This window comes from Brugia malayi (assembly GCF_000002995.4).
Source record: "Brugia malayi strain FR3 genome assembly, contig: Bm_v4_ChrX_scaffold_001, whole genome shotgun sequence".
In the NCBI taxonomy this organism is placed as follows: domain Eukaryota; kingdom Metazoa; phylum Nematoda; class Chromadorea; order Rhabditida; family Onchocercidae; genus Brugia; species Brugia malayi.
The window spans coordinates 21,596,492-21,616,524 of record NW_025062479.1 but is presented as its reverse complement, the minus strand read 5'-3'; the positions used below and the strand labels follow the sequence as shown (position 1 = coordinate 21,616,524).

At 32.8% G+C, this 20,033-nt stretch overlaps 3 protein-coding genes across 4 annotated transcripts; 2 read left to right on the top strand and 1 right to left on the bottom strand.

The window, feature by feature from the left end:
• Positions 1-1,398: 1,398 nt before the first annotated feature.
• On the top strand, positions 1,399-8,650 carry Bm6757 (FtsJ-like methyltransferase family protein; the record flags this gene model as incomplete). 2 transcript variants are annotated; one of them, XM_043075672.1, is made up of 17 exons in its annotated part: positions 1,399-1,446; positions 2,006-2,155; positions 2,614-2,766; positions 2,941-3,093; positions 3,204-3,370; positions 3,720-3,964; positions 4,226-4,347; positions 4,500-4,562; positions 4,781-4,998; positions 5,175-5,360; positions 5,782-5,971; positions 6,098-6,241; positions 6,760-6,879; positions 7,142-7,333; positions 7,702-7,852; positions 8,115-8,259; positions 8,449-8,650. In XM_043075672.1, the coding sequence occupies 17 exons, from the start codon at positions 1,399-1,401 to the stop codon at positions 8,648-8,650; spliced, it is 2,649 nt and encodes an 882-aa protein (XP_042931606.1). The 2 variants fall into 2 exon arrangements, with proteins under 2 accessions (XP_042931606.1, XP_042931607.1); XM_043075673.1 differs by lacking the exons at positions 5,782-5,971; positions 6,098-6,241; positions 6,760-6,879; ... (2 more) ...; positions 8,115-8,259; positions 8,449-8,650 and adding an exon at positions 5,742-5,757.
• A 2,203-nt stretch (positions 8,651-10,853) lies between these two features.
• Positions 10,854-15,229, bottom strand: Bm9249 (KH domain containing protein; the record flags this gene model as incomplete). Its single annotated transcript, XM_001897695.1, has 12 exons — positions 10,854-10,894; positions 11,228-11,356; positions 11,471-11,586; positions 11,946-12,130; positions 12,250-12,324; positions 12,406-12,531; positions 12,654-12,848; positions 13,168-13,263; positions 13,500-13,748; positions 14,288-14,428; positions 14,557-14,625; positions 15,188-15,229. The coding sequence occupies 12 exons, from the start codon at positions 15,227-15,229 to the stop codon at positions 10,854-10,856; spliced, it is 1,464 nt and encodes a 487-aa protein (XP_001897730.1).
• A 946-nt stretch (positions 15,230-16,175) lies between these two features.
• Positions 16,176-18,006, top strand: Bma-syf-2.2 (Uncharacterized protein; the record flags this gene model as incomplete). Its single annotated transcript, XM_001897694.1, has 6 exons — positions 16,176-16,265; positions 16,417-16,542; positions 16,836-16,953; positions 17,149-17,239; positions 17,478-17,579; positions 17,841-18,006. The coding sequence occupies 6 exons, from the start codon at positions 16,176-16,178 to the stop codon at positions 18,004-18,006; spliced, it is 693 nt and encodes a 230-aa protein (XP_001897729.1).
• Between the last annotated feature and the right edge of the window lie 2,027 nt (positions 18,007-20,033).

The window sequence follows — 20,033 nt, the reverse complement described above, 5'->3', positions numbered from 1 at the left end:
TCACTAAATCAAAAAGAAACAAAACGGCTGGAATAAAAGGCAAACAAAATGACATTATAAAAAATTAAGTATGCAAATGAATGATAAGCAATAACTACGGGCACATTAGATGACGTAAACCTGTATATATGAGGAATAATTAGAAAAGTAGTAATCACGTTCGTAAGTGGTACCTCTAACTGATGTACTACCGCGTAACCGCGAAATACCGGACTACGACAGGGAGAATATCTTTATTAGGTGATGCATTGGCATGTTGGTACGCTGTAGGGTGGTTCTTTGCACCACTGCTCGACTTATCAGGTTACAGGAATTGACGTCTCTGCGTGAGGTTAAATAAACGTACACGCTACACGCTGACAGATTAGCGAACATAGCAGTAGCTTAGATAGTATAATCTGAAGAACTTCTTTAAGCAATTCAAGCATACAGCCTAGCTAGCTAGCAACAAAATTCAAAAAATGAAATTCAGCTAGACAAAAGCAACGAAGAAGTAATTGCCTTTTTTGTATGTCTAAAAAAAAAGAAAGAAAATTGCATAGGTATGTATCCTGTTGTTCACATTCTTTCAGCTAAAGCTTTTAAGAATAGGCTGACTAGCAAATGTTTGCTTAACCGAATTTCTTCATATAAACAAAGATATAAGTTTTGACATGCAAACATTTCTTTCACTATATATTTTAAAATTACAAAATAGAAATGTTTTCAGATTTTTAACATTTCTAGAGATAAGATCAGCATTTCTTTCTCTAACAAATCCATGAATAAGAAATTGAAAGAAAAAAAGTTGAGCCTTCTTTATCAATGACACTACCATAACAGTTGCAGTTATATATTTCACTAATGGAATCTACCTGAGCAACTTAGTTCCATCTGAAACATTCCATTATCGATCATATTTTTCATTATCAGTCATATTTTTCCTGTCTTATCGAACAGCACCAAATATCTTAAAACATTTGGAACCCTTTACACCAATTTTAATCTCGGATTATTCTTTCCACAATGACTCTACCAGAGAAAGGGCAATATACATTAAGTATGACGCAGTTTGCGGTAAGGATTCTCGAGAATTTAACTCAGTTATGTTTATTGACTAGCATTCATTGCGATTATGCTAGTAATTCCGTTTATGATTATGCTAATAATTTTAAGCATCAGAAAACGTGGTACTTACGGAACACGTTGTTTATCTTTATAATAGCTCGCACTTGTTTTCATTTGAATGCAGATTATTCAATTATTCGATCTAAGTATCATTAGTAACTGAATAATTCAGATGCGATTTTTTTTTTCTATCGTTAGTGATACATAGTTTGCGCCGATTACTGATATTGTCATTTGTTTTAAATTGCATTTGTAAAAACGCATCTTGTTTTTAGATCTCGAATAGACGAAATGTCGGAAGACACTTCCGGACACACGATGGATGGTGGTAACAGCAAGGTCTGAGTTTCTTCATTAAGCTTGCATGTTTATATTTCTTTAGGTTCCTTAATTATGTATTATAAATCTGTTTCTCTTTGGATTTGGAACCCATTAATTGAATAATGTTATTTGAAGTTCCCAGAAGTGAGTTTTGAAATTATCTTTTGTTATTTAAATATGGAGGGTTTGCCTTATTTTATATATTTTAATCTAGAAATTCATTATTATTTATTATGTATGCACTTAAAAGTATTTTTCAAGAATGTTTTTGCAGAAGACTGTATTTGGTGTGGTTTTTTTTGAAACTAGTTTAAGAATATTTCCTGTTCTCCTTACTAAGTTGAGAAATTTTCCTGTTTTCTTTAGAATTTTAAAGTTTGTAAATCAGTTGTCGTAGTTCTTCTCCGTCCCTCATTCTTATTTATTTAAAGGAAAACCTCATCCTCCTTGCGAAAGAATACATAACAAGGAAGAAGCTAACTAGAAAACAGTAGTTGCTAACTTTATCTGTTCCTTATTCAAATCTTTATATAGGAGCATCTGTTTGTATTACACTTTTGTAAAATAAGCATTCCAGATGATACGTCGACTAGTGTCCACTCGTTTGGAAGATATTCGAGATGGTTTTGAAGAAGAGCTTCAAGAAACGAAACCGATGAAAAAACCAGTTCAAAATAGTGAAAAGCTGACTGACAGTGAGGATGAATACGAAGTTCCCGCTAAAATAGTTAGCTTTAGGAAAATTCCAACTTGTTGACTTCTGTAAAAAAGTAAATTAGAGATTTTTCATAAACAGCTTTTTTTTTTCGGCACGTTATCTTAAAATCTCATACATTCTTGACATTTCTTTAAAGCAAGAATTCGTTTATTCCTCAAACTTATATATATATATAATGCTTTTAAGAGTTATTTATTAGCCTAAATTGCTACAGCAATGATTTCTTCATAACAGCAAGGAAGGAATGAGATTTTACCAAAAAGTAGTTTGTTGCAAACTACTTTTAGACCAATACCTTCCAATTTGTTCAACTCTGAAAATCGTAATTCTTGGTTATCACTATTTTCATAGACTTCGTACCTGAAATGACAATTCTTCTCTGATGTTTCGCTCCTTTTATTCGGGTTAGAAAAATATATCTCATCGGTGCTTCCTTTGTTTAAAATGTAATTCACGAAACATTTTAGCCAAAGCAAACTTATGAAAACAGAGGAGCAGCACTGTTAGCTAAAATGGGATATGATGGTGGTGGGCTTGGTAAGAGCGGCCAAGGACGCACAGAACTGATACCATTCTCCACGCAACGAGGTCGCGAAGGTTTCGGACAGCCTGCGAATCAGGTGATCAAGAATTGATTTTCTTCGTACATCCACAATATAAGACCTTATTTTTGGCATAAAAAATTTGTAGTAATTGTTTGAATCAAAAAAAAAAAAAAAACCTGACTTATTACTGATTAAAATTGTTCGGTTCTCACTTTAATCTAAAATAAATAATTGCTCATTCATTTTTAGAAAATTGCTCGAGATTGGAATGTAGTTTGGGATTTTGCGGAAGAAGAAAAACCTGTGGAAGAAAATGTATTGTGGTTATCTGCTCCTAATGATATTCGAGAGAAGTTCACAAAAGATTTGCAAGATCAAGACGACTGGATTATTATTGGAAACGTAAGTCTACTTTTTATAAAGTGAATGAAAGATGGAAATAAGTCAATTAGAAAGAATTTACAGTTTTAAGTCTTTTTGAATTTCATAAAATTTTATGCCATATATTCTAGCGAAAAGAGACACTGGATGGCGAATACAAATATTGTGACAGCAATTTGATGAAAAAAATGTTGGATGCAAAATCTGTTTTTGATGAACTTGATATTAGAGACTTAAAAGAGGCCCGTATTCGAGCAAACCCATATGAGACAATTGGTTCTGCTTTCTTCCAGAATCGGTAAATCATTTAATTGCAAAAGTTATTAACACAGGATATCATCCTTTCGTTTTGCAGTAAATAAATAGTGCCGTAAATATTGCAACATTCTATATTAAGTCTTGTTATGCGAATAGCAGTGCTTTTCATTCTCTGACTTCTCTGTTTTTTTTTTTTTTTTTTTTTTTTTTTTTTTTGGTGAACCCTGATTGACGCTAAAATTTTTTTTCCAAGTTCTCTTCTTTTTTGCGTGTGAAGAAGTCTGTCTCAATCTTTTTGATACAATTAAAATCATCTAGAAGGATTTATATAAATCATCTGTCATATTTCAAAATTGTTGAATTCTTTTTAGAAAATATATTTTTTTAAGGGCAGCGATGAAAATGGCAAATTTAGATCGTATTTATGACTGGTTATTAACGGGTGAAAAACCAGATAATGTTGAAATCAAAAATCCTATGAATGTGGAAATAAAAAATGAGAAATGTCGAATAGCAACTCCAGGAAAGAATGCTGGTCGATTATCGCCTTTGTTTTATTTTGCTGACATATGCGCTGGTCCTGGTGGATTCACAGAATATGTGTTATGGAGAAAGGGTTACTATAACGCAAGAGGTTTTGGAATGACGTTAAAAGTTGAGAATTTTTTGAATTTTTTTCAATATATTTCTAGTCTAAAATGTGTTAGGCAACTGTGATCATAATGCTTAGTCGCAAATGTTGGGAAATGTATGGTGAATCGGAAAAAAATAAATGTTGCTGGAATTCTTTGATAGATTTTAAAGAAATCAGAATGGGAGAAATAAATTATTTTTATTCATTAAATAAGGAAAACATAATGGAGATTGTTTCGTAGAATAATTTTTCTCTTTACAGGAAAAGATGATTTCAAATTGAAACGTTTCACAGCCGCTTCACCTTCCTATTTCGAGCCTTATTATGGTAAACACAACGATGGTGATATCACCAAGCCAGACAATATCACCTCTTTTGAAGATGTTAGTTCATATTTGGTCATGTAAGGAAGAAAAATTATGAATATTGGTGATAGTTTCGGTAGTTCATATCATTTTGCAGAATCCGACGTCATTTTCTGGTTTGAAATCATTGGTTTAGTTCCGAGTAACTTAGTTTAATTTAAATTACTCAGATTGTGAAACGCGGTACCAATAATGTTGGTGTGGATTTAGTTATGGCTGACGGTGGCTTTTGTGTCGATCAACAAGAAAATATTCAGGCAAAATTTTTTAATCTTTAAATCTTAATAATTCCGCGACAAACTGCAACTGCAAGTTGTTAGTTGTACTCCTTGGATTTGTTGTAAGTATATTTTTATGAAATTTCTTGTAATTTAACTTGAGGATTTTTTTTGAAGGGATCTATGTGAAACTCAACTCTATACTTACTAAAAATTTGTAAGTTTCTTTTCAGGAAATTTTATCAAAACGTCTTTATTTATGTCAATTTTTGACTGGCCTCTCAGTTCTGCGTGTGAAAAACCATGATACAGGAAGTGGTGGGAAATTTGTTTGTAAATTATTCGACATTTTCACACCATTTAGTATCGGCCTTATCTATTTGATGTATATTGTATTTGAAAGAATATCAATACACAAACCTAACACTAGTCGTCCAGCTAATTCGGAAAGGTTGCTTCTTTCTTTGTTTTAGCATTTAAATTTTACATTTGCTCATGATACTATGTTTTGGTGGTATCAAGGGTGTGATTGGAATCACGCAAAATGTATTGTTGATCTGCTTAAATATTCGAGTAATATAGTAATAATGACATCACAAGTTTGCTTTTATTATTTTTTTTTTGCAGATATATTGTTTGTGATAATCCTTTGGCATGTTACATCTCAGAAGTGAAAAAATACATGACTAAAATTAATATTGAATTGGATCGGTTCTGGGAAACTAAAGTACGAGATGTAATAGAAGTTGTTCCTGAAAATATGATCTATTCGGATAAAATTTTTATGGCATATATATTGGAACATAATGAAAGGTTTATTTTTAGACATCAGTGTTTATTAAAATTTCTAGTCATTTTCAGTCTGGAGAACAACTGATGCATTTTATCATTTTATTTTATTTTTGAAATCATTAATTTTAGCATCTTTTTTCCCTTACACCGAAAGATCTCGCTTACTTTTGAACTTTTATTGGAATCCCGTAAGAGAATAATGAATGAGTATATAACCCACTGGAAAAAGTATATCTTCTATCTTTCTAATTTCAAAAATTGGAAATACTTATTTCTTATGTCTTCAATTTCGATTGTGACAGTAATGCTTACGAAAAGAAGGTTTTACGAAGAATCTGAATAATTTTCTCGTTTTATAATCATTGAATATTAATAGTGCAATTTTGAAATGCGTATTTGTAGGATGTGCTTTGCCTAAGTGATATATGTGGCGTCGTTGCAGGACGATAAAAAGACAAATAAGTTACCTGAATAAATATCGAATTTTTGCTCAGAATACTGGTCAGCTTGATCGAGATCAAGAGAAACTAAGAAGGGAATGCTTGCAGTACTGGAAAATCCCGGATGTTACCAAAAAAAAACCCTACGAAACAAATGAATCATTATTTGCAGCTATCAGTCGTCTTGTCAAGGTTTAATTGTAGCGGCCTTACTCTTTCACTTAAGATTTTACTTCTGTTCAAGAAAATACCTGAACATGTATATGAAAGTACATGAAAATCATTCCCGTTAGTAATATCAGGCACCCTTAATTTTAGATTATCGATTTTAAAGAATTACAACAGAAACCACCGGCTTTCACAAAGAATGTTTTGTTATCTGGAGCAAGTCGAATGCGATATGCCGAGTTACGAATGTGCGCCATCACGGAAAAAGAGCTTCCAGTTTTATTGATCTCGACTGTGAGTCGTTTCTTTCCATTTAATATTATTTGATTTTTTCTGAAATGTTTTAGAGATTATGTGTTATCAAGAGCTTTTATCTTAAAGTGTACAAATTATTTGTAAGAAAATCGCATTAAAGTGTGTTGCAGTGAAAAGTTTTTGCATCTAAGATTTACTTAATTGTACATTATCGATATTTAAAGAATTGTAACAAAAACTGTTAGTTCCATGAAAAGTAATCAATTATTCAAGACGTCTATCTTTCCTTCAACTGAATCCTCTGTAATATCTCGCGAATATCTCGTTTTACTAATAGTTAACTGATACATACCAAATGAAGTAAAAGTTCAAGATTTTTTAATAATTATTTTCTTGCGTTTAGGAGATTTATCTTCCCGTTGACATCATTATGATTTCCATGGTGATTTCCATTGAATTTTCCATTAATAGATATCACACAATAAAAAAAAAAAATAGAGTAGAAGAGCCGAAAATTGTTTGAAACTGTTATAACTACTATGTCGTTTTTTTTTTAGCAAATGGGCACTTATTTTTATTCACCATATTCTCAGCAAGGTTTTGAAAGAGTTCCCTTCGATGTCAGTATACCGAAAGATACGGTGTTGCTTGTACAGATTACTAAAGTTTACAAAAGGGTTAGTTTTTTCTCTTTGTTCATTCATACGATGCTAACAAAAATGCCCATGCCCAAAAATTATTTGAAGTTTTTGATGTAGTTCTTATTCTTACCTTTACTTCTTTTTTCTTTCACTTCATCCATTCGTTATTCAGGGTTACCATTCGATTAATGAAAACATAAGTTCAATGTTTTGAGAAATATAAAATATTAAGAATATCTAAACTTATTTTGACTGTACAGGTGTGTATTCTCTACTCTTTTGTAATGTTTCATTACAGTTGGACGACAAGGGGAAATTGGAAGGTGAACGGGCAGCAATTCGAATTCTTGACGCGGCATTATTAAATGGTGATGATGTTTCTGCGCTTCCTTTCGATGAAAGAATGACAGCAGCTGAAAAGATGTGCAAAGCTATTAAATTTGTGTATGAAACACCTGATAGAAAAATTGCACAAGTTTTCCCTGCCAAAGTAAGTTTATTATCTGAGTGGATGCTAGGGCAATGTTTTTATGTGGAAAATTTTTCTGAATCATCTACTAGAAAATATAGCTTGGTTATTTTTTGCTAATAGTGTTGAGGTCAATACATAGCAAAAAACATTTATTGTTGTTGTGGGAAAAGGATATCCACGAATTAGAATGTTTGACCACTTTTTATTGTCCACATTGGAGAGAATAATTTTTCATAGTTATATATCGGTAATAAACCGACTTATTATTGATGCATATTGCATTCTTATCCGAAATCAAAGAATTTCAAAACTAGAGGAGCTTTGTATCATTAGAAGAACATCTTTTCTACATTTTTCTTAAAAAATTTTCTGGAGTTTATTTTTAGGTATTTATGCTTGATGAGCTACACTCTGAGATGCATCGATTTCATGTTATTCTCGCAAAAGGTGAAGAAGTTGCAGTGATTGAAGAGGGTGATGAAGTATTGCCGTCTTTTTTCTATTGTCGTGGAATGCGAATTACTTCACTTTTGATTAGTTGGTTTTTGTGTTCTTAAATTTGTGGTTAGCAATGGATGGTAAGATAATCTTGACTGTTTATTCATAATTTAGCGGTGTACAAATCAAAACCTAAATGAGCATACTCCGTCTACATAATTAGTTTATAAAGGAAATGTAAACTATTAGAATTTATTTTCAAATAATTGTTGTTTGAGTTTTGAATGCTTCGGAATTACAGGCTCAAGTTAAACAAATCTTTAGTACTGTATTGATTTTCATCCCTTATTTCTTTATTTAGACCCATGGATTATGTGCTGGTCCAGAAGTCATGGAAAACTATATGCATTCAATCCTACATCTCAGGGATCATCGGTTTTTAGTGAACAGTTCGAGAAAGCACAATGTTGTTTAAATTTCTGGAAGGCAGTTATTGCAAAGAAACAGTATCTTTTTTAGTTTATTCCAAGAATATATTGATGAGAAAAAGGAGGAAAGCTTTAGTAGATGAAAGTCAGTAGTTGTGCACGTTAGAAGTTTTGAAGTTTTTGAGATGTATTTAATGGTGATCATATCCTGTTATAGTGATATTTCTTCTGTGGAAAATTTGTGAGTGATTATTTGAAATGTTTAAGTCCACTGAATAATAGTGATGCATCGAAGAATGATTGCTATCAGTGGTTCTGGGAATGGACACATAACTTCATCGTCGGTGAAGATTATGGGCCACGAGCAGTGCTGGAAGCAGAAGAACATTCAAAAGGACTTACACTGCGATCTGTGCATGCTATCGCTCAGCAACAGAAGGACAGTGTTTCTCATAAGCATTCACTGTAACTTATTTTCTTCATTTTTTTTTTAATGGAATACATCTAAAGCATGATTGTATTAGAACGCTTTCTGAAAAGTTGTAACGTAGAGTCTTTTTATTTTATTTAAAAATACTGAAAGTCTATTTTTTGTTTACTTTTCTGTTGGAATGTTTGCAATAAATTTTAGTTAGATCTGCAACCCTGTGAAAACAATTTTTTATCATGTAATGATAATATTTTTTAAACGACAGTAATGATAATATTTTTTTAAGGACAATGTTGCTACCAGAGAACTTTAACTGCTGACTTTTTTTTCTTTTTTTTTTTTTTTGAAATTTTTGGTTTACCTTTTGTATAGTTCTTCCTGAGCAGGGTATGTCCAGTTATATTTCATGTAAGGTTTTCTTTATCGATAGCTTTCTCAGTATTCCACTGAGAATAATTCGACTCTTTCCCCATGTTTTCTGGTGTTCAGTTGATGGTGCTTACAATTTTTTGTTCCCGACTTGCCATTTTGATTTGAAACTCATTTGCGTTGTTTATTACTTCCTTCCATTATATTAATTTGCTTAATTTCTCATTACCATACCTTATGAAAATTTCTTATTGTTAATAATTGATGTCATTTAGTTTCTAAGATAATGAATCAGGATGGCTGACTAAATCCTTTATTGGATGATATAATGCAAGAAAGAGTTAATATCCTTGCATGTAGGTTAATAATAATTTAAACGACTGTTTTCGAAATTTCCAGTTGCTTTTTTCAGGTGTTTGTAAAGTTCTGTTTTTGTTATCACAACTTATTAGTACAGTGTGGAGTTTTAGTTGTGTATCTTGACTCATTTCACATTTTTTTCATGTTCTTTGTGGAAAATTTATGTATTTGCTCTCATGTTTTACTATGCTTTTACCATGCTTCCTTTGAAAAGATTCCTTTTTTTGAGTTTAATTTTTCTGTAAGTTCTACAAGACTGGTTTTTTTTTAATTTCTGTTGGGGATTGTTTCCCACAGCACTGTTTTGCATTTTATTCGAACCTCACATTTCTTTAGCCAATGTTTGGACAAAGTTATTTGAAATTACGTATGTTTAATGCTGTGAAATTAATACACTAAAACATTCTATAAGGCATTATACTACCGCTGCTAATGTAAAAACTTGTCCCCATCTCGAGAATTCGACCCAAACTTTGCCACGATTGCAACCGATCTTCTCAATCCTAATTGATGGGTCCGATTACAATAATTTTTTTGCAGCCATCGTCGAAAAGAATTATGGGAAACGTGACACTACAATGCCCAACTAGCCATGGACCGTATTCAAAGAACCCCTTAGTTAACAATTGAGACAATTGATGCCTACTCACTCAATTTCATTATCAATGAATAATATCGACCATACAACAAGAAGGAACTTTATTTCATATCTTATTAGCAAAAAAAAGAAAAAAAAAAAGAAAAAAAAAAAAGAATAAACGATCCCATCAAACACACAACCGAGAACTTTCTCGAAATTGGATTATTTTGAAAGCTATTTTAAAATGTGGCTGGGTAACTAGAGGCAAAATCAACTAGGAAACTGGCGAAAACAGTGAAACATTCCAGAGACTTCTCGGATTTAAGAATACGAGGAGTGGTGAGAAAGAGATCACCGTGAATCTGCATATACTGTATAACTGTAATAATAGGATAATCATGTAATGAAGAAAAAAAAAAAAACAAACTCGAAAACACAAAAAAGCATTGGAAGCAAAAAATGCTTTAAAATCAAATGACAGTGACTGTGCGCTAGAGAATTTGCAGCTGGAAAATATATTATTGTTTCTTAAAATTGACCACAAGAGAATTTGCTTAACTTGTTTCCACAACAATTTCCCTGAACTATGAAGCACACTGTCTTTGGGATACCATAAATAGCAACTGTAAAACAAACAAATAAAACAACCGAAAAACACACACACAAATGGAACTCTAATACGCGTTTTAATTTGGAAAGAACGATTTTGTTCTGATGGTAACCAGTGCGATGAATTTACGAAAAAAAGAAAAAACAACCAACAAAACTTAGTGCATAACAACTAGTTAAAACATCAAAAAAAAAAAAAAAAAAAAAAAAATGCACATGAACGACATAACTGGTAAAATTCCTTCCCCTTAGATCTACTAAAATCTCGAGGTTGATCCTTTAAACAAGTCCCATTATTTGATCATAATAACTCTAACGCATGTCTTAACCACTTCCATTTACTACCTGTCCTGGATGGCCCCTGCCTGAAATGAAAATATATTAGTCATATTTGATTAAAACAACTTCTGATTCTGGCAATCCAGATCAATATCATCTAAAGCTAGTGAAGAACGTGAGAACCTAATTTAAAACAAAATCCGGAGCTGATAAATTTCAACACTATGTACTTGTGATCACTTTCACCATTCTCAATGACCAAGGCCTTTTGAACACTTTCCAAACAATCTGCATGATCCTTAGTTTCACAGTTAAACTGACTTCATCTACGAAGTTCATTCTATTTCTCACAGTGATAGCTCAACTTGAAATAAGACATAATGTCTAGCATATGTTTTTGCAGAGTGCAATAAACCAACCTCCACGTCGAGGGCCACCACGTATACGACCAGAACCAATACGACGAGCATCTCGTTCTACGTTTTCTTCTTTTTCGCCTCCTTTTTCATCATCCAATGGACGACGTCGATCATCTTGATCTCCACCACCTGCAATGAGAGATTTTTAAGTATCAAGAACAAATTTTAAAAATTGAGAATTCTCAGAAGTGTCCCATCACGAATCCCATTGCTTAGAAAACTCAGAAAATGTTTGTAAAATACCCCTATTTTGACGAAAGCCACCACGAAAAGAACCACCACGTCCACGTCCTCTGTAAGGCGCACCACGTCCACCTCCAAAATTTCCTCCTTCATAGCCAGCGCGTTCAAAACGATAGCTAAAAGAAATGACGTTGAATATTTTTTGCCAAATAGACAGACCACAGAATTAATCTAAAGTCAAGTAAAGAATATCCCTCATAGAGGAAAAAAATTGTGCTTAAAATTATGACAAACCAGTTCCATTCTTACCTGCTTTACCGCCCAAATACCTATTTATATGCAAAAATTCCCCGTTTGCAACTTTAATTTCTCATATAACTCATATAATAAACAGGAAAAAGCAATACACCAAATTTTGCCAACATTCACACAAGTTTGCAAAATTTGAGATTAAAACGTGCAAATTTTCAATCCTAAATTAATCAGAAACTGCAATCAAATTTTTTCAGCTGTGCTTCATCAAATTCTCAATTACCCATTGCCATTCATTCCAGCGGGAGGAGGAGTTGACCTGGAATAGAGTTGCCGCTGCATCTCATCTACATTCAACCGCATTTCCTCCATTTCTTTCAAATGGCGCAAATGATATTCGATCAGCAGATTTGCCATGGAAATTGCGTCTTTTGTACCCGTAAAAACAAATGGCACTGGTTCATCAGGCTAAATGAAAATATTAATTTGAACAATAAATATAAGTTAATTCAGATAAACTTTCTAATTTAGAGAGAGAATAAAACAAAACAAAACAAAAAAAAAAAAAAAAACAAGAGCGATCTTACATTCTCATCAACTCTGTTTTGATCATCACCACCTTCAATCTGTACGCGTACAACACCTGATTTATCCACGATATCCTAAAGAATCAATGAACATAATACGATATCGAATAAAGTTTGAGCTTATACACTATTTTCTGTGTAGAAATCTAAAGTTACCTGAATCGTTTTACCCGATTTACCGATCACTTTGCCAACCATTCCACGTGGTACCTCGAACGATTCCACTGCATATTCCAATTGTGAACGTGCTGCAGCTGCGGCTTCAGCATTTTGGGCAAATACCTACAAGTTTTTCAGAATTTTATTAACAGACTATAACTTAGTATCACGAAAGATAGCCTGCCCAAATATTGCTATAAACTGATATAACTTATAAATCACTTGATGGTTAAGTCATTGCTAACCTTGAAAAGTACAGGTGTATGACCATCATTACTTTCCACGAGCTGTATATCTTCGACCCCATCAATGTTTCGTGCGCTTTGAATATTAGCTCCATGTGACCCTATCGCAAGACCCATTAAGTTGAAAGGTACCGTAAATTCTTCCACATGAGCCGACGTATGCATCGATGTGTTCTCTAACAAACGAGCAGCTTCCTAAATGACATTTATGCACCATAAAAAAAAAAAAAAAAAAATCGATCCTTTTCTGTTACTTTCCCTTCTCCGTATGCATAATATAAACAAATGAATTATCATCAGCACTCTTTCAACGATTCCACGAATGAATCTGTTCTGTTGTAGGAAGTTGTAGAAAGCTTTAAGCGATATTCCTTGCGCTGTTTGCACTAACAAATGATGCATGAATCACTGAAACGTATACGACACCAAACTTTACTTAATCTCACCAAAAAGCTACTAGTAATGTTTGCTGTGTAAAGAGAGGAAGAAAATTTGACAAGTTTCTCAAATAAACCTCTTGACGTTGCAAAAGTTGCATCTTCTGTCGAGAATCCTTGAAGTACATGTCAGAAAGAATCGTTGCACGCTTTACTGCTTGTTCTTCAAATGTCTAAAAACAGTGGAAGTAAACTGTCTAAAAGTCACTGGTTCAGCTGTCACAAAAATCTACCCGGTCATTTGCTAACCATACTCCATCAGTTTGCACAGCATGATACTGATCGAAAATGATTTTTTCTAAATATTATTGAGAAAATCTTATTAATGAGAAAACTTCGTTACTATCACCGTTATGTAATTAATATGGAGATAATACAGTGTTATTGGAATAGTTTAGAAACAACTGACAGAGAGAAGAAGATTTCCATTTTCCTCGTCATATTCGACAAATACACTTTTGACAGTGGCTGCGAAATCAGCATATGACTCAGGTCGTTTGAAATATGCCCGGAGATCTTCAGGTACAGTGATTTTAGCATGTTTGAACTGACTTTGTTTTAGTGGAGTACATTTGACCAGCAACGTACGTATATGTTCCAGTGAAACAATATCCATATGGTGCGGCCCTTCAACGCTTTCAATTGCCGCTAAATCCCCCTACAAATTTATCAATATGTTTATGCTATGAAGAAAAACAACTCAGTCTCAGAAAGCATTCTAACTAATGAAATCTACTGAAATTTCGTTTCAAACAGATTATTGTACACAAGTGGTAGGAATGGAACTGTGGAGAGAACATGAGGATAGAGGAATGTGTAGCGGAGATGGTAAATTGGTCAATACTGTGCGAAGTACATTTCGAAGATTCTCGACCAACGCTAGGGAATTTCAAGGAATCATTTAAAAATGCTGATACTAATTTAACGAAGCCATTCGCCCATCTTATCAGTGTTCTCAAATGACTTGTACAAATATAGCATGAACGTGATGAACAAGTATCGTCAACAGGAATGACATTTGATGAAATCAAGGAGTTATATTCAGGTTTGTTGGCGGATGAGCTCAAATCATGTCAGCTATCATTTGGCACAAATCTCTGTCAATTATTGCTCTAGTTTTTTGTTCGAACAAGTGGAAACTTGAACAATCCAATAATTTATTTCGCGATAGCAAATCAAGCAAAATAAAACTTCTACCTTTAACTCTTTGATTTTGGCTTTCTGCCAACCGAAGACAGCATCATCCTCCTGCTTCATTAGTGCTTCAACAGTATCACCCACTTTCAATGTCTCGGCTTTTGCGGAACGCGGTGGCAAGCGACAATCATCAAATTTCACCTAAATTTTATTAGAAATAAGTTTTAATCAACTCCATTTTCCTTTTCAACAAAAAACAATTTCTAAAACCCAGCAGAAAATCAGCCATTTAACAAATCCGTGAATATATAAACGAAAAAGAAGTAAACCTCCTCAGTTTTCGCATCGTTCCCATAACTCACAATGACAGTATCTGTCTTAATGGATTTTACGAAAGCCTGCAAAAAATCAAAGCCTAGAGTTATTTAAATTATTGTTAAAATTATGTGTAAAGACACTAAATCTTCTTTACACCAACTAATAAAGGACCAGCACTATCCCTTCTTCATCACAATCATTCTAATTCATCATTTTGGCAACTAGATGGCATCAATCAATTACTGACAATGTGAAATTCCTACAAGGTATGGTAATAAAAAATTGAGTAACTTAATATAATGGAAGGAAGTAATAAATAAGCGCAAATAAGTATCAAATCATCAAAGGATAAGCACTACCAAGTGAACATCAAAAAGCATGAAAAAAAAGTTGCTATTTGCTAAAAATGTATTTCTCAGCAAAAAACTCGATTAGTTTTACCATTCTAAATTCACTACATAACACTTATAGCTAATCATATAGGAATCTTTAACAAAACATAGCTAATCCTACTTTTTTTCAGGAAGAATTTTTGGAAATAACTTTTAATACCTATTTTATCAATGTAAACATTGCTCATCCTATCATAACATAATTCTCATCCTATCATAACATAATTCATCAATAAATCAACATACTAACCTTGTAAAACAATCCGTTGCCTTGTCGTACCTCAATTTCCATTTTTACTGAAATCAGCGAATTAATCTCAGCTCTTATACACGATTCTCACTCTTCTTCACTTCAATTTATTTAATTAATCAATTTGTTCTCGACCAACACCTATCAATCTGTTTAGCAGGTGGTATATCCTCCACCGTTTTTTTTTTTCCAAATCCGATAAGTCCAAATCCGGTAGAAATGCAAAAAAAACGAGCCGAAGCTCAACGACAACGATCCAACCGCTTTCTATCTGCTCTCCTCGCAGCAAATGCTCCGTTCTATCATTCGTTACGCCCTTTCAGAATGCAGACATGCAGAGTAATATGCAAACACGATAAGACACGTAAACATAAACGTATGTCAGACATAAAGAGATATGGATGGATGGTATGCATGATAACATATGAAACAGAGAGAGAGAGAGGTGCAGACAAAATGCACTTCATTCTCCGTCACTACAGCACTCAATCGATTAATGGTCGAGCCGCCAACAAATGACATCGTTTTGACACCGACCGTGTACCATCGGGAACAACCGGGAGTTTAGTCGGTTTGGGGAAATCGCGGGGGAGGTCATCTGGGGTTGGTTTACGGTGGTCTGAGTCATCATATGCCAACTATAATAGTAGTCATTAACTATCACTAATCCATTCAATTTCATAATTTGCTTCTATCTATCGTTATCAGTGCTCTTTTATTTAATTGAAATTCTGTTCATCGAAAGTGTCACCATTAATCGCAGTTTAATTAGTGTCGTCGTAAGGATGAACCGTTCTGACTACAAACACTCAAGATGATTTCATTCCCAGAAGAATGTGTATGTGGTAGATGAAATGCGTAAAATGGTTTCTGTGATATTACGCTATGTCTCAGTTGCGTAAAATTTTAGCGACGAATTTGGGATAGATCGTTTAAGTGTTGATGATGTTGAATAAAATATGGTAGTTTAAGGAATTTTGTCATCTTGATGGCGTTACCGGAATCATCTGCCTCTGTTTCGAAACTTCCATCGAAAGATTCCCTCAAAGAGAGATTCAGAATGTTGCATCAAAAACGTGTGAGTTGAAGACTGGTATTTGCCATAATAACAGAATATCAATTGAACTTTATCAAATAGTGACCAACCAGCCTTTGATGTTCAACAAAATGAATGTAAAATAATTGCATTGTCCAAAGTTTTCCAGAAAAATCAGTGTTTCATTTTTTAGCAAGAGTCTCGTAAATTAAACTATCAACAAGTGGTAGAAGAGGACCATAGGTCGAAATTGCCGAAAAATTACGATTTAAAACGAAAACGTCAAGAATGGGAGCTTAAGGAGATGGAAATGAAAAAGGTTAGATTGCTCTCCCCAGACAACAGTTTTTGTTAATAACAACAATTATATCGCTATATTAATGAGCTGTAAGGGAACGAAACGTGCAAGCTATAGAATTAACCGGAATCCGAACAGCATAGTCTATACTTCTTGCTGGTTCGTTCCGTTTCACGTGAGCTTGCACCAGAAATGTGAGAAGTTATTCTTCCTTCCTTCGGTCAGAATTTGTGCTGACAGTGTTGGCCTTGTTAATAATATCTCTTGGATACATTTTTATCGATTAATGTTTCTCTGTAGAAATTTCTTTTTAGGCTGCTGAGGAGCGAGGAGAAGATTATGAAAGATTAAAAGCTCTGAAAACCCAGGCAGATTTGATCGAACGCAAAGAGGCAATCAAGAGAAGGAAGAAGCCAGACAGAGGCTTTAGTGGTGGGTTTTTTTTTTCCTAGAATGGGAAAGTTGTAGTTTTTATTGGTAGCAGAGTTACTGGGCGATTCGCAATATCTACAAAGAAATTCATAAGCGGTGATTTTTTTCTAATATTTGTAAGACATAGAACTTAATATGTCTTTGTTTGCTAAACTGGTTGTTGAAATTTAAAGATTATTGAACTGAATGTTCCAGATTACGAAGCAATGACTTTACGTCAGTATCAAAGATTGTCTGGAAATATTAAACCTGACATAAAAGCTTATGAAAAAATGAGAGAAGTTATGTAAGTGTTTTTTCTTAGTATTATTTTGATTAAATCAAATATGAAAAAATTTATACTGTTTCTTGGTTGCGTCTCTTGTAGCAATTATCATTGGAAAATGGCGAGAGAATTGATTATAGTAGCAAAATAACGGAATCAAGAAACTGTTTCAGTAGTGATATTTAGGTATCGTTTAAAAGAATGAAAAGCGGAATTAACCATTTATTTTTCTGTTTAAAAACAACATTAAGACTTTCAGTGGTACTAACGAATTTTATCCTGGAGTAGACACACTCATTTCTGGAACTCATTATCCAACCGATGCTGCCTTAAATAGGCTAGCAGAAGATATCAAAGCACAGTAAGTGAATTTTTTTTTGTTTGTTTGTTTTTAATCTTATTCTTTCAATTGACGTTTTTAGTCTGGATGAGTTGTACGCTCTCAAATACAAGCGTACAAATGTAATATATATTATCAATGGAGTAATAAAGTTATGAAATTACACTCTTAAGATTTGTGGTAAACAGTTACATAAATGAGTTTTAACTTGTCACCGATTTGTCCAGCGTCACATACTTAGTGATGACGCAGTTTTGACCATACTTGCTGTTTGTTCTTCAGAGAAAAGAAACGCGATCAATATCATCGTCGGCGAATGTTCGATCCAGATGCACCAATCGACTATATTAATGAACGGAACCGTAAATTCAATCAAAAATTGGATCGTTTTTACGATAGGTATACAGAAGATCTTAAGAGTGATCTTGAAAGAGGAACTGCTATATGATTAAAAAGTTTTTTCAATTTCGTTAATTTAGAATTTTCTGTGATTCGGTTTTCAAAAAACAATTTGAAGCACTGCGCTTCATTTGTATCATTTGATCAAATTTGTTGCACGTCGTTTTTGCTTCTTACTAACAGAAAAAGGTTTTTTCTCCTTGTTTGTTCAAATTGGGCATAAATAATATACCTCATCTGCATCATTTTTATATTGAAATCTTAAATGCAAATTTCCGTTTATTGTGGTAGAATTCAATTATCGTTTTTTGTATCAGAGGTACAGCAAATAAATAGTGAATATATGATCTCTCTTCGTTATTCGTTATTTAGTGATTGTAATTCAATGATCGCTTTTTACTGCTTTGGTTTTTATGAAATATCGAAAAACCAAATTGAACACTGAATACAACCTAGATTTCGTCACTGGGCTGGGTTGTAAATTGCATATAGAGCTCATTGGCATATAACCAAATCATTTAGTAGGGTCAAGGAAATGTAAATTTATGATGATGTCACAAAGTTTTATCGCAAAAAGTTTGTGATTACTAAGGAAAAAATTCTTTGCTAAGTGTTTTGTTAGAATTAAGTCATAAGGAGTGTATGATTTTAATAAGATTTGAAGACTGTCTTTGAACTATGTCTGTTACAACAATGTAAGATTATTGGATGGAACTGAATGTGTTCCACACGACGTAATTGATCCAAATTCATTGTATAATCAGTAACTGCTTTTAACGATGAAGTAATTCGTTTTGCTAAATAATTTTATAAAAAATTTCTTGCAGTTATTAAATGATTAACTTTCAGTGCATCTTCACAAGCTTAAGCATCCCTAAACTCTAAGATTATTCTAGATCTTCTTTGAAAATTCAGCTTTTCTGGAAAACCTGGATGTTTTCATGATTCTTTTCGAGTATTTTCGCTTGATTTTAAGTTGCTTCTCAAGAATTTATGTTGAAATTTGTCAAACAAATATTCGTCAACTTGCATGAAACAGTTCCTTTAAATTATAATAATTAATGAGTGATAATTAACAAGAACTTGTTTTGGTCCGCGTGCTGTTTTATCTCTATCAAATATTCAAACCTGATGTTATATAGAAGTTCAACTTATGAAACTGGATATTTTGGTAATAGTTTGAGATGCAATGAATAGTCCTGTCGGGAATACATAACTTTGTAGTCCTGTTGATTTGCTGAAGTATTGGATAGATCTGCGGGATCACAGATTGCTATTTTGATCGAAGGTTTGCAATGAAATGCAAAATTTATCAGTGATATGAATTTAAGAAATGGAATTCTTCGCGATGTATAATGTGTTGCAACGCAAGTAATAAAACATTTGCGGAAGTTAGTGTTAATTATGCAAATTAACAAATCACATTACACTTATTTTCAATTTCAATAATTTGAGACTGAATTTTTTGGAACGATTTGAATCGCTGCTTACTTTTATCTTTAAGAAAAACGAAATTATTATTTAACGTTTAAAAATATTTAAAATGTAGGTAAAATAAATGAATATCGTCAATATGGCTATAGAATTGGAAGGATTCTACGGTGAAAGAAATTTTATAAGTCACACATTACACTTATTTTTACCTTGATAAAGAAAGCTTTTTGGAATGTTAGGTAATCTTCTTGAATATTTATTTATGATTAAATCTATTATCGACTGATTCCACCATGGATATTTATACTAGTTTTTCATTATTTCATTGATTTTTCAAAAAAAAAAAAAACTTTCATTCAAAAAATTATTCATTTCAATTAAATTTTATTTCATTTAAATGTTTGTGACAACATAAGAAATGTACGATTATATATGAGAAAGTTGTGCGGTAATTATGTTTTTGATAGATTTGATTGATATGATTTAAAAACTGAAAAGGAACAAGATGAAAGAAATTTGGGAATGAAATTGATGATCATATGAAGTAGAATATACATTAAAAGTTAAAATAATAAATTTATTCTCATTATCATGCAAACTATCAAAAAATTCGTTCTTTTTTTTCTTTGATTTGTTTTCTCA